The sequence below is a fragment of the Dendrobates tinctorius genome, unplaced genomic scaffold (assembly GCF_039654945.1).
Source record: "Dendrobates tinctorius isolate UK_male_01 unplaced genomic scaffold, ASM3965494v1 ptg000077l, whole genome shotgun sequence".
Classification (NCBI taxonomy): domain Eukaryota; kingdom Metazoa; phylum Chordata; class Amphibia; order Anura; family Dendrobatidae; genus Dendrobates; species Dendrobates tinctorius.
The window spans coordinates 72078-87301 of record NW_027361745.1 but is presented as its reverse complement, the minus strand read 5'-3'; the positions used below and the strand labels follow the sequence as shown (position 1 = coordinate 87301).

General features: G+C 41.4%; 1 protein-coding gene across 3 annotated transcripts in view; it reads left to right on the top strand.

Annotated features, from left to right (window-relative positions):
- HSPA12B (heat shock protein family A (Hsp70) member 12B) overlaps positions 1-15224 on the top strand; it is a 74252-nt gene that overhangs the window by 35948 nt on the left and 23080 nt on the right. Inside the window, exon 1 of one of the 3 annotated variants that reach the window (XM_073583383.1) lies at positions 12831-13533. The exons of the other annotated variants lie outside the window; for them this stretch is intronic. Within the exon in view, the coding sequence (XP_073439484.1) occupies positions 12876-13533 (658 nt within the window). The 5' untranslated portion in view covers positions 12831-12875. Of the gene's footprint in view, positions 1-12830; positions 13534-15224 lie in introns of those variants that run through there. 3 annotated transcript variants of the gene reach the window in all.

The following is a 15224-nucleotide window of genomic DNA, read 5'->3' as shown; positions in this document are numbered from 1 at the left end:
ATTCCGCAAATTAATGAGCATGCTGCGGTTTTTACCGCGAAGCGATTCCGCTGCGGTAAAAACCGCAGCATTAGCACAGCATTGCGGAATCCCATAGGAATGCATGGGATGCTTATTTTTCGCGTTTTCGCGGCAAAATCGCGCGATTAAAACCGCCGCGGAAACGCGAAAAAAACGCCACGTGTGAACTCAGCCTAATACTGCCCCCTATATACAAGAATATAACTACTATAATACTGCACCTATGTACAAGAATATAACTACTATAATACTGCTCCTATGTACAAGAATATAACTACAATAATACTGCCCCTATGTACAAGAATATAACTACTATAATACTGCCACTATGTACAAGAATATAACTACTATAATACTGCCCCTATCTACAAGAATATAATTACTATAATACTGCTCCTATGTACAAGAATATAACTACTATAATACTGCTCCCTATGTACAAGAATATAACTACTATAATACTGCCCCTATCTACAAGAATATAACTACTATAATACTGCCCCCTATGTACAAGAATATAACTACTGTAATACTGCCTCCTATGTACAAGAATATAACTACTATAATACTGCCCCTATGTACAAGAATATAACTACTATAATACTGCCCCCTAAGTACAAGAATATAACTACTATAATACTGCCCCCTATGTACAAGAATATAACTACTGTAATACTGCCCCCTATGTACAAGAATATAACTACTATAATACTGCCCCTATGAACAAGAATATAACTACTATAATACTGCCCCCTAAGTACAAGAATATAACTACTACAATACTGCACCTATGTACAAGAATATAACTACTGTAATACTGCCCCCTATGTACAAGAATATAACTACTATAATACTGCACCTATGTACAAGAATATAACTACTATAATACTGCTCCTATGTACAAGAATATAACTACTATAATACTGCCTCCTATGTACAAGAATATAACTAATATAGTACCGCTGCTATGTACAAGAATATAACTACTATAATACTGCTCCTATGTACAAGAATATAACTACTAGAATACTGCTCCTATGTACAAGAATATAACTACTATAATACTGCTCCCTATATACAAGAATATAACTACTATAATACTGCTCCTATGTACAAGAATTGTTCAACATCTTTATCAACGATTTAGATGAAGGAATTGAGGGTAAACTGATTAAATTTGCTGATGACACAAAGCTAGGAGGGATAGCTAATACTAGAGAAGAGAGAGAGAGGATTCAAAAAGATTTAAATAAACTGGAGAAGTGGGCAGCAACTAACAGAATGGTTTTTAACAGGGAGAAATGCAAAGTACTACATCTGGGCAATAAAAATGAAAAAAGCAGATATAGTATGGGAGGAATAGGGCTAAGTGACAGCACATGTGAAAAAGACTTGGGTATACTAATAGATCACAGACTGAATATGAGTCAACAGTGTGATGCAGCAGCAAAAAAGGCAAATGCAATTCTAGGATGTATTAACAGAAGCATACAGTCTAGATCACGTGAAGTCATTATTTCCCTCTACTCCTCTTTGGTCAGACCTCATCTGGAATATGGTGTCCAGTTTTGGGCACCACATTTTAAAAAAGACATCAACAAACTGGAGCAAGTTCAGAAAAGAGTGACCAGAATGGTGACCGGTCTGCAAACCCTGTCTTATGAGGAAAGGTTGCAGGATTTGGGAATGTTTAGTTTGCAAAAGAGAAGACTGAGAGGAGACTTAATAGCTGTCTACAAATATCTAAAGGGCTGTCACATTGTAGAAGGATCAACTTTATTCTCATTTGCACAAGGAAAGACTAGAAGCAATGGGATGAAACTGAATGGGAGGAGACACAGATTAGATATTAGAAAAAACTTTTTGACAGTTAGAGTGATCAATGAGTGGAACAGGCTGCCACGAGAAGTGGTGAGTTCTCCTTCAATGGAAGTCTTCAAACAGAGGCTGGACAGACATCTGACTGGGATGATTTAGCGAATCCTGCTTTGAGCAGGGGGTTGGACCAGATGGCCCAGGAGGTCCCTTCCAACTCTACGATTCTATGATTCTATGATTCTATGATTCTATGATTCTATGAATATAACTACTATAATACTGCCCCTATGTACAAGAATATAACTACTATAATACTGCCCCTATGTACAAGAATATAACTACTATAATACTGCTCCTATGTACAAGAATATAACTACTATAATACTGCCCCTATGTACAAGAATATAACTACTATAATACTGCCCCTATATACAAGAATATAACTACTATAATACTGCACCTATGTACAAGAATATAACTACTATAATACTGCCCCTATGTACAAGAATATAACTACTATAATACTACCTCCTATTTACAAGAATATAACTACTATAATACCGCCTCCTATGTACAAGAATATAACTACTATAATACTGTTCCCTATGTACAAGAATATAACTACTATAATACTGCCTCCTATGTACAAGAATATAACTACTATAATACTGCCTCCTATGTACAAGAATATAACTACTATAATACTGTTCCTTATGTACAAGAATATAACTACTATAATACTGCCCCTATGTACAAGAATATAACTACTATAATACTGCCTCCTATGTACAAGAATATAACTACTATAATACTGCCCCTATGTACAAGAATATAACTACTATAATACAGCTCCTATGTACAAGAATATAACTACTATAATACTGCCCCTATGTACAAGAATATAACTACTATAATACTGCTCCTATGTACAAGAATATAACTACTATAATACTGCTCCTATGTACAAGAATATAATTACTATAATACTGCCCCTATGAACAAGAATATAACTACTACAATACTGCCCCTATGTAGAAGAATATAACTACTATAATACTGCTTCTATGTACAAGAATATGACTACTATAATACTGCCCCTATGTACAAGAATATAACTACTATAATACTGCTCCCCATATACAAGAATATAACTACTATAATACTGCTCCTATGTACAAGAATATAACTACTATAATACTGCTCCTATGTACAAGAATATAACTACTATAATACTGCCTCCTATGTACAAGAATATAACTACTATAGTACCGCTGCTATGTACAAGAATATAACTACTATAATACTGCTCCTATGTACAAGAATATAACTACTATAATACTGCTCTTATGTTCAAGAATATAACTACTATAAGACTGCTCCCTATATACAAGAATATAACTATTATAATACTGCTATGTACAAGTATATAACTACTATAATACTGCTCCTATGTACAAGAATATAACTACTATAATACTGCCCCTATGTACAAGAATATAACTACTATAATACTACCTCCTATTTACAAGAATATAACTACTATAATACTGCCTCCTATGTAAAAGAATATAACTACTATGATACTGCTCCTATGTACAAGAATATAACTACTATAATACTGCTCCTATGTACAAGAATATAACTACTATAATACTGTTCCCTATGTTCAAGAATATAACTACTACAATACTGCCCCTATGTACAAGAATATAACTACTATAATACTGCCTCCTATGTACATGTACAAGAATATAACTACTATAATACTGCCCCTATGTACAAGAATATAACTACTATAATACTGCTCCTATGTACAAGAATATAACTTCTATAATACTGCCCCTATGTACAAGAATATAACTACTATAATACTGCTCCTATGTACAAGAATATAACTACTATAATACTGCTCCTATATACAAGAATATAACTACTATAATACTGCCCCTATGAACAAGAATATAACTACTACAATACTGCCCCTATGTAGAAGAATATAACTACTATAATACTGCTCCTATGTACAAGAATATGACTACTATAATACTGCCCCCTATGTACAAGAATATAGCTACTATAATACTGCTCCCCATATACAAGAATATAACTACTATAATACTGCTCCTATGTACAAGAATATAACTACTATAATACTGCTCCCTATATACAAGAATATAACTACTATAATACTGCTATGTACAAGAATATAACTACTATAATACTGCTCCTATGTACAAGAATATAACTACTATAATACTGCCCCTATGTACAAGAATATAACTACTATAATACTACCTCCTATTTACAAGAATATAACTACTATAATACTGCCTCCTATGTACAAGAATATAACTACTATGATACTGCTCCTATGTACAAGAATATAACTACTATAATACTGCTCCTATGTACAAGAATATAACTACTATAATACTGTTCCCTATGTACAAGAATATAACTACTACAATACTGCCCCTATGTACAAGAATATAACTACTATAATACTGCCTCCTATGTACATGTACAAGAATATAACTACTATAATACTGCCCCTATGTACAAGAATATAACTACTATAATACTGCTCCTATGTACAAGAATATAACTACTATAATACTGCCCCTATGTACAAGAATATAACTACTATAATACTGCTCCTATGTACAAGAATATAACTACTATAATACTGCCCCTATGTACAAGAATATAACTACTATAATACTGCTTCCTATATACAAGAATATAACTACTATAATACTGCCCCTATGTACAAGAATATAACTACTATAATACTGCCCCCTATGTACAGGAATATAACTACTATAATACTGCTCCTATGTACAAGAATGACTACTATAATACTGCTCCTATGTACAAGAATTTAACTACTATAATACTGCCCCCTATGTACAAGAATATAACTCCTATAATACTGCTCCTATGTAAAAGAATATAACTCCTATAATACTGCCCCCTATGTACAGGAATATAACTACTATAATACTGTTCCTATGTACAAGAATATGACTACTATAATACTGCTCCTATGTACAAGAATATAACTACTATAATACTGCCCCTATGTACAAGAATATAACTACTATAATGCTGCCCCTATGTACAAGAATATAACTACTATAATACTGCTCCCTTTGTACAAGAATATAACTACTATAATACTGCCCCCTATGTACAAGAATATAACTACTATAATACTGCTCCTATGTACAAGAATATATCTTCTATAATACTGCCCCCTATGTACAGGAATATAACTACTATAATGCTGCTCCTATGTACAAGAATATGACTACTATAATACTGCCCCTATGTACAAGAATATAACTACTATAATACTGCTCCTATGTACAAGAATATAACTACTATAATACTGCTCCTATGTACAAGAATATAACTACTATTATACTGCCCCTATGTACAAGAATATAACTACTATAATACTGCCCCTATGTACAAGAATATAACTACTATAATACTGCCCCCTATGTACAAGAATATAACTACTAAAATACTGCCCCCTATGTACAAGAATATAACAACTATAATACTGCCCCTATGTACAAGAATATAACTACTATAATACTGCCCCCATGTACAAGAATATAACTACTATAGTACTGCCCCCTATGTACAAGAATATAACTACTATAATACTGTTCCCTTTGTACAAGCATATAACTACTATAATACTGCCCTGTTATGATTGAGTCACCGTAGGAGGCAAAAACAGAAATGCTAGCTAAGTCCAGAAAACCAGAGAAGTTGGCAGCTATCGGATTGCAGACCCCTGAACCTATCAAAACAACTAGCAGTAGCCGTGGGGGGTTCCTACGATGCCCTAGACCCCTCGATCACAGCCGGAGAATTAAATAGGCCTAAAGAAAGAAAGGGGAAATCTAAACTGCCCCAGAGCAGACCCCAAAGCAATAGGCAGCCCCCAACATATAATGACGGTGAAGCAAGATGAAAATACTAATACAGACAGAAAGATAGACTGAGCAAAGAGGGGCCCAAGCTAACTAAATAGAAAAGGACAGGAAGGCTGCTGTCTGCAATCCGTGAAAAACCCTATGAAAATAAGAGCCAACAGACTGACAGTGAAAAAGGCCCTGAAGACGCTAGGCTTCAAAAAAGCTATGTCAGTCCTCAGGAATATACTGAAGACAGAGCTACAGGCAAAAGGAGATTCAGCTCACCCCAGCAGGGAATGGCAGAATACTGAAAAGCAAGGAAAACAAAAAACAAAACAAAAAGCTAACATGCAAAACAGAAACTTAGCTTTAGAGGAACAGGAATCAGACTGGTGTCCTAGAAGTCCACAGAGAAATCACCCGCAGGGCAGAAGGGCGTCGGCAGCCTTATATCCAGTCCGTGACTCCACTCAGCCAGTCATCCTCATTAGACTCAGGTGCCTGATAATCAGGCTCATTGCCTTCCTTTACCAGAATAGGGAGTTCACCAGACCCCAGTGACGAAGGGGAAAATGAACTCACAACAGTACCTCCCCCTTGAGGAGGGGTCTTCGAACCCTCAACCACGCCACCAGGGCGATCAGGGTGAGCCCGATGAAATGCACGCACCAATCTTTTGGCATGAATATCAGAGGCAGAGACCCAGGAATTATCCTCCTGACCATAACCCTTCCACTTAACCAAATACTGGAGTCTCCGTCTAGCCAGACGGGAATCCTGTACTTTCTCTACCTCATAATCCATGTTACCTTCAACCAATACAGGGTCTGGAGGTGCCACCCCAGGAACAACTGGTTCAACAAACCTCTTCAACAAGGACTTATGGAACACATTATGGATTTTAAATTTAACAGGAAGAGCCAAACGAAAAGAGACCGGATTAATAATCTCCAAAATCTTGTAAGGTCCAATAAATCTAGGCTTAAACTTAGGAGAAGCCACCTTCATAGCAATATTTTTTGATGATAACCACACCATATCACCAATCTTAAACTGGGGACCAATGGTCCTATGTCAACTGGAAAACCGCTGGGCCTTTTCCTGGGAGAGAGATAACTTATCCACCAATTGGTCCCAGATCTGGTGCATTCTCTCCACCACAGTGTCAACACCTGGGCAGGCAGAAGGCTCCACCTGCCCTGAAGAAAATCGAGGATGAAACCCAAAGTTACAAAAAAAAGGTGACATCAAAGTGGCAGAACTAGCTCTATTATTTAAAGCAAATTAGGCCAAGGGCAAAAATGAAACCCAATCATCCTGATCAGCGGAAATAAAACATCTCAAATACGACTCCAAGGTCTGGTTTGTTCTCTCTGTCTGCCCATTGGTCTGAGGGTGAAAAGCAGAGGAGAAGGACAACTGAATTCCCAGCTTGGAACAGAAAGTCCTCCAAAATCTAGACACAAACTGAACTCCTCTGTCAGACACAATGCTCTCAGGAATCCCGTGTAAGCGAACCACCTGTTGCAAAAACAGGGGCACCAACTCAGAGGAAGGTGACAACTTAGGGAGTGGTACAAGATGAACCATCTTAGAGAACCTATCACAAATCACCCAAATAACAGTCATTCTTTGAGAGACCGGCATATCAGAGATGAAATCTATTGAAATATGGGTCCATGGCCTCCTGGGGACCGGCAAAGGAATCAACAACCCACTAGAGCGAGAACAAGATTTAGACCGGGAGCAAGTCTCACAGGACTGCACAAAATTCCTGACATCATGAGACAAGGTGGGCCACCAAAAAGAGCGACTCACCAGATCTCTAGTACCAAAAATACCTGGATGACCAGCCAATGCAGAGCAATGAACTTCAGACATCACTCTCTTCTTCCACTGGTCAGGAACATACAACTTTCCACTGGGACAACGCTCAGGTTTGTCCTCCTGGAACTCTTGCAGAGCAAGTCTCAAATCGGGCGAGATGGCAGAAAGAACTACCCCTTCGCCTAAGATGGTAGCAGGCTTGGTCACCACAGGAGAATCAGCAAAGAAACTCCTAGAGAGGGCGTCTGCCTTGACATTCTTAGTTCCAGGAAGAAAAGAGACCACAAAATCAAAACGTGTAAAAAACAAGGCCCACCTAGCCTGTCTAGGGTTCAAGCGTTTAGCTGACTCTAGGTAAATCAAATTCTTGTGGTCAGTGAGGACCACGACTTGATGCTTAGCTCCCTCCAACCAATGTCTCCACTCCTCAAATGCCCATTTCATGGCCAACAGTTCCCGATTCCCCACATCATAGTTACGTTCAGATGGAGAGAACTTTCGGGAAAAGAAGCACAGGGATTTATTTTAGATGTTACAGGATCCTTTTGGGACAAAACAGCTCCTGCACCAATCTCAGAAGCATCCACCTCTACCTGGAACGGGAGTGAGACATCAGGTTGCCGCAAAACCGGGGCGGAGGTAAATCTTCGCTTCAGCTCCTGAAAGGAAGAAACAGCCTCAGGAGACCAATTCAACACATCAGCACCCTTCTTAGTCAGATCAGTCAATGGCTTGGCAATACTAGAAAATTTTGCTATAAATTTCCGATAAAAATTAGCAAAACCCAAAAACTTCTGGAGGGCCTTCAAAGAAGTGGGCTGAACCCAATCATAAATGGCCTGTACCTTGGCCGGGTCCATTTCAATAGTTGACGGAGACAAAATCAATCCCAAAAATGAAATCCTCTGTACTCCAAAAAGGCATTTCGATCCTTTGACATACAGGGAATTCTCCCTCAAGATCCGGAACACAGTCCGAATATGTTCCACATGAGAATCCCAATCCTTGGAGAAGATCAAAATATCATCCAGATAGATAATCAAAAATTTATCGACAAAGTCTCGGAAAATATCGTTCATGAAGCACTGGAAGACAGAAGGGGCATTAGTGAGCCCAAAAGGCATCACCAGGTACTCAAAATGTCCCTCTGGAGTATTAAACGCCGTCTTCCATTCATCCCCCTGCTTAATGCGGATAAGATTATACGCCCCCCTGAGGTCAAGCTTGGTAAACCAGCAAGCACCTCTAACTCTAGAGAATAGATCCGAAATCAGGGGTAACGGATACTGATATTTAATAGTAATTTTATTGAGGGCACGATAATCAATACAAGGCCTTAAAGAACCATCCTTTTTGGCCACAAAAAAAAAAACGGCACCTAAGGGTGAAGAGGATGGTCTAATATGACCCTTCTCCAACGCCTCCTTAATATAGGACCGCATAGCCTCGTGCTCGGGTACAGATAAATTGAAGAGCCGACCCTTGGGAAATTTACACCCCGAGCTTAGTTCAATTGCACAGTCATAACTCCTATGAGGAGGCAGAGACGCAGACTCATTCTCACTAAATACATCATAAAAGTCCGCCAAATAGTCAGGAACATCATGCGACTGAGGAGAGGTGGAAAAAACCGGAGCCTCACTAAAGGCACACCGACAACCCCAACTCACCACAGACACAGATTCCCAATCCAAAACTGGATTATGAATTTGCAACCAGGGAAACCCCAGAACAACGGCATCATGCAGACCATGCAATACCAAAAATCTGCAATTTTCTTGATGGTCTGGGGCGACCCGCATGACCACCTGGGTCCAAAACTGAGGTTTATTTTTAGCCAAAGGAGTAGCATCAATCCCCCTCAAAGGGATAGGCGTCTGCAGAGGTGTCATCGGAAATCCACAACGTTTAGCAAAATCCAAGTCCATTAGGTTTAGCGCTGCTCCCGAATCCACAAAAGCCTTGGCGGAAAATGTGGACAGGGAGCAGATCAGAGTAATTGCCAGAAGAAACTTAGGTTGAACACCACCAACAGAAAACGTGTGTGCAAAGCGTTTCTCCCGTTTAGGGCAAACAGAAATAATATGCGAGGCATCTCCACAGAAAAAACACAGCTTATTACGCCTTCTGAACTCCTGACGTTGCGCCTTAGACAAAACTCTATCACATTGCATAGGTTCAGACGTCTGTTCAACCGGTGGCAACACCTCTCGTGCAATCCTGCGTTCACGTAAACGCCGATCAACCTGAATGGCTAATGACATAGAATCGTCAAGACCAGAGGGAACAGGAAATCCCACCATAGTATCTTTTACGGCTTCTGACAAACCCTTCCGAAAGAGAGCAGCCAAGGCATTATCATTCCAGGTAGTAAGGACCGCCCACTTTCGGAACTTTTGACAGTACAACTCTGCAGAATCTCGACCCTGGTTCAATGCCAACAGGGTCTTTTCAGCCTGATCAATGGCAATAGGTTCGTCATACAACAACCCCAAGGCTTAAAAAAATGCGTTCATTAGTCAGAATAGGATCATCTGGTTTCAAAGAAATCGCCCAATCCTGGGGATTGCCACGCAGCAAAGAAATGACAATTTTAACCTGCTGCGCGGAGCTCCCTGACGAGTTAGGCTTCAAGGCAAAAAATAATTTACAATTATTTTTGAAACTCAAAAATTTAGATCGATCCCCAAAAAATACATCATGTGTAGGGATCTTTGGTCCAACAGCATGCGAACGAGCAAGGTAGGCGGAAATTCCCCGCACTTCCGCAGCGAGCTGCTCCACACGATCAGACAATTGCTTTATCTCCATTGAGAGAGAAAAAACAATTCCCCCTACGGCCTCAGAGATATAGAGGAAAGAATATACACACACCTTTTTTTTTTTTTTTAAAACACAATTCTTTCCTGCTATTGAGTACCCTAGGATCTGCGGTATGGCGGGTGATTCTGTTGATTAAGTCACCGTAGGAGGCAAAAACAGAAATGCTAGCTAAGTCCAGAAAACCAGAGAAGTTGGCAGCTATCGGATTGCAGACCCCTGAACCTATCAACACAACTAGCAGTAGCCGTGGGGGATTCCTACGATGCCCTAGACCCCTCGATCACAGCCGGAGAGCTAAATAGCCTAAAGACAGAAAGGGAAATCTAAACTGCCCCAGAGCAGACCCCAAAGCAATAGGCAGCCCCCAACATATAATGACGGTGAAGCAAGAGGAAAATACTAACACAGACAGAAAGATAGACTGAGCAAAGACGGGGCCCAAAACTACCTAGATAGGAAAGGACAGGAAGGCTGCTGTCTGCAATCCGTGAAAAACCCTATGAAAATAAGAGACAACAGACTGACAGTGAAAAAGGCCCTGAAGACTCTAGGCTTCAAAAAAGCTATGTCAGTACTCAGGAATATTCTGAAGACAGAGCAACAGGCCAAAGGAGATTCAGCTCACCCCAGCAGGGAATGGCAGAATACAGAAAAGCAAGGAAAACAAAAAACAAAATAAAAAGCTAACAGGCAAAACAGAAACTTAGCTTTAGAGGAGCAGGAATCAGACTGGTGTCCTAGAAGTCCACAGAGAAATCACCCGCAGGGCAGAAGGGCGTCGGCAGCCTTATATCCAGTCCGTGACTCCACTCAGCCAGTCATCCTCATTAGACTCAGGTGCCTGATAATCAGGCTCATTACCTTCCTTTACCAGAATAGGGAGTTCACCAGACCCCAGTGACGAAGGGGAAAATGAACTCACAACACTGCCCCCTATGTACAAGAATATAACTACTATAATACTGCCCTCTATGTACAAGAATATAACTACTATAATACTGCTCCCTATGTACAAGTATATCATTACTATAATACTGCCCCTATGTACAAGAATATAACTACTATAATACTGCCCCTATGTACAAGAATATAACTACTATAATACTGCCCCTATGTACAAGAATATAACTACTATAATACTGTCCCTATGTACAAGAATATAACTACTATAATACTGCCCCTATGTGCAAGAATGCAACTACTATAATACTGCCCCTATGTACAAGAATATAACTACTATAATACTGCCCCTATGTACAAGAATATAACTACTATAATACTGTCCCTATGTACAAGAATATAACTACTATAATACTGCCCTCTATGTACAAGAATATAACTACTATAATACTGCCCCTATGTACAAGAATATAACTACTATAATACTGCCCCTATGAACAAGAATATAACTACTATAATACTGCCCCTATGTACAAGAATATAACTACTATAATACTGCCCCCTATGTACAAGAATATAACTACTATAATACTGCCCCCTATGTACAAGAATATAACTACTATAATACTGCCCCCTATGTACAAGAATATAACTACTATAATACTGCCCCTATGTACAAGAATATAACTACTATAATACTGCTCCTATGTACAAGAATATAACTACTATAATACTGCCCGCTATGTACAAGAATATAACTACTATAATACTGCCCCCTATGTACAAGAATATAACTACTATAATACTGCCCCTATGTACAAGAATATAACTACTATAATACTGCTCCTATGTACAAGAATATAACTACTATAATACTGCCCCCTATGTGCAAGAATATAACTACTATAATACTGCCCCTATGTACAGGAATATAACTATTATAATACTGCCCCCTATGTACAAGAATATAACTACTATAATACTGCCCCTATGTACAAGAATATAACTACTATAATACTGCTCCTATGTACAAGAATATAACTACTATAATACTGCCCCCTATGTACAAGAATATAACTACTATAATACTGCCCCCTATGTACAAGAATATAACTACTATAATACTGCCCCTATGTACAAGAATATAACTACTATAATACTGCTCCTATGTACAAGAATATAACTACTATAATACTGCCCCCTATGTACAAGAATATAACTACTATAATACTGCCCCCTATGTACAAGAATATAACTACTATAATACTGCCCCCTATGTACAAGAATATAACTACTATAATACTGCCCCTATGTACAAGAATATAACTACTATAATACTGCCCCTATGTACAGGAATATAACTACTATAATACTGCCCCTATGTACAAGAATATAACTACTATAATACTGCTCCTATGTACAAGAATATAACTACTATAATACTGCCCCCTATGTGCAAGAATATAACTACTATAATACTGCTCCTATGTACAGGAATATAACTACTATAATACTGCCTCCTAGCTGTGAGGTTGTGTGTCAGTGGTTCTCCTGATGTCTGGAGCAAGCCCAGGGAGGGGCCACCCTGGGCGGGGAAGCTCCCCTGGCAAGGCCCAGGCTTCCCGGCCTACACTGGGACTAGCCTCCCAGGTTTATACTAATGGGAATGTTAATCCCAAAGCCACTGTGAGTCCAGTGAATGCAGCGAGTCAAAGCTGCAGCAGTTCTGTGAAGGAGGAAAAGGCTTTGACTAAATCTTTGGGAGGAAAACCTTCTCCAGTTCCAGCAAAGAAACAAGAAGGAAAAGTGTCAGTGAGTGATGGAATCCAGCAGAATGTGAAGTCTTGTAGCTCCCCAGTCAGTAAGCAGCTCCTGCCAGGTGCACAGGTGAGATCGGCCCCAGCTGTGCAGATCACCTCTCCTGCTTCCAGGCAGAGACGGACGTCTTTGGAAAGGCAGACAATGCAGGAGAACTTACAGCAGCATGGCAGTATGGCGTGCTCGGGACGCACACGGTCGCAGTCAGGTGGCAGCGATAAACCTGCTGCGGAGCCTGCATCCAGCCAAGGGGCCACAAAACCATCCGTGGTGGACCCGCACAAGACTGTCTTCAAAACCCCTGTACCCGTGGTCAAGACTAAACCTGTGGAGCCGGCGCGTGCACCCGAGCTGCAGCTAGCGGATGAGATACCGGGACTTGTCCGAAAACTGGGTGAGTTACAGCAGCAAAAAAAAGCGCTGCAAATGGAGGTAGACTTCATCTATAGCCTAAAGACCACTAATCCTGCCAGTAATGAGGCCTATGACCTGAGACTGAACACACTGGGTGTACAGCTGGCGAGTGTTGTGCAGGACACTGAGTCTGTGCTGGAGAGCATGGGGCCCCTGGCAGAGACCTACAGGAACCGCGAGCGGTTCACCTCCTATAAGCAGGACTGTGCTGTAGAGGCCAGGACCCCTGATGTGCAGGACGGGACCCCCCAGCAGCGGACACGGCCAGTGTTACAGGCTGCCCGCTTCTGCTTCCAGGAGGGAAAACAACTGCAGCAGCCGGCAGCTCAGTGTGAACAGGAGCATACACTTCAGACTCCAGCAGAGGCACCACAGGTCCCAGAATGCCCCACACAGGAGCAGGACAGTATATGTGAGACTGTTTGTGCTGATGAGGCTGAGGCAGCTCAGTGTGAACAAGAGCACACACTTCAGACTCCAGCAGAGGCACCACAGGTCCCAGAATGCCCCACACAGGAGCAGGACAGTGTATGTGAGACTGTTTGTGCTGATGAGGCTGAGGCAGCCGAGTGTGAACAGGAGCACACACTTCAGACTCCAGCAGAGGCACCACAGGTCCCAGAATGCCCCACACAGGAGCAGGACAGTGTATCTGAGACTGTTTGTGTTGATGAGGCTGAGGCAGCCGAGTGTGAACAGGAGCACACACTTCATACTCCAGCAGAGGCACCACAGGTCCCAGAATGCCCCACACAGGAGCAGGACAGTGTATCTGAGACTGTTTGTGTTGATGAGGCTGAGGCAGCCGAGTGTGAACAAGAGCACACACTTCAGACTCCAGCAGAGGCACCACAGGTCCCAGAATGCCCCACACAGGAGCAGGACAGTATATGTGAGACTGTTTGTGCTGATGAGGCTGAGGCAGCCGAGTGTGAACAAGAGCACACACTTCAGACTCCAGCAGAGGCACCACAGGTCCCAGAATGCCCCACACAGGAGCAGGACAGTGTATCTGAGACTGTTTGTGTTGATGAGGCTGAGGCAGCCGAGTGTGAACAGGAGCACACACTTCATACTCCAGCAGAGGCACCACAGGTCCCAGAATGCCCCACACAGGAGCAGGACAGTGTATGTGAGACTGTGCTGATGAGGCCGAGGCTGAGGCAGCCGAGTGTGAACAAGAGCATACACTGCAGACTCCAGCAGAGGCACCACAGGTCCCAGAATGCCCCACACAGGAGCAGGACAGTATTTGTGAGACTGTTTGTGCTGATGAGGCTGAGGCAGCCGAGTGTGAACAGGAGCACACACTTCAGACTCCAGCAGAGGCACCACAGGTCCCAGAATGCCCCACACAGGAGCAGGACAGTATTTGTGAGACTGCTGATGAGGCCGAGGCTGAAGCACATACTGTGGCTGGGGATGCTGTGCCCATGGGGTCGGGGGTTGGAGGGGTTTCACATTCTGTAATGGACGTCTGATGATAATGATGCTGCTCATGATAATGTGCATGATATGTGTGATTATCCCCCTTTGCCATCCAGTCCACAGGGTGTGACAGCCCCCCCTGCTGCAGGCCCTCTCCCTGTCAGTCAGCCCAGTGTGACCCGGCAGGTGCCCCCCAGGAATGCCTGGAGCCGCGGCGCCCCATCCTTCACTTCCAGCGCCAGG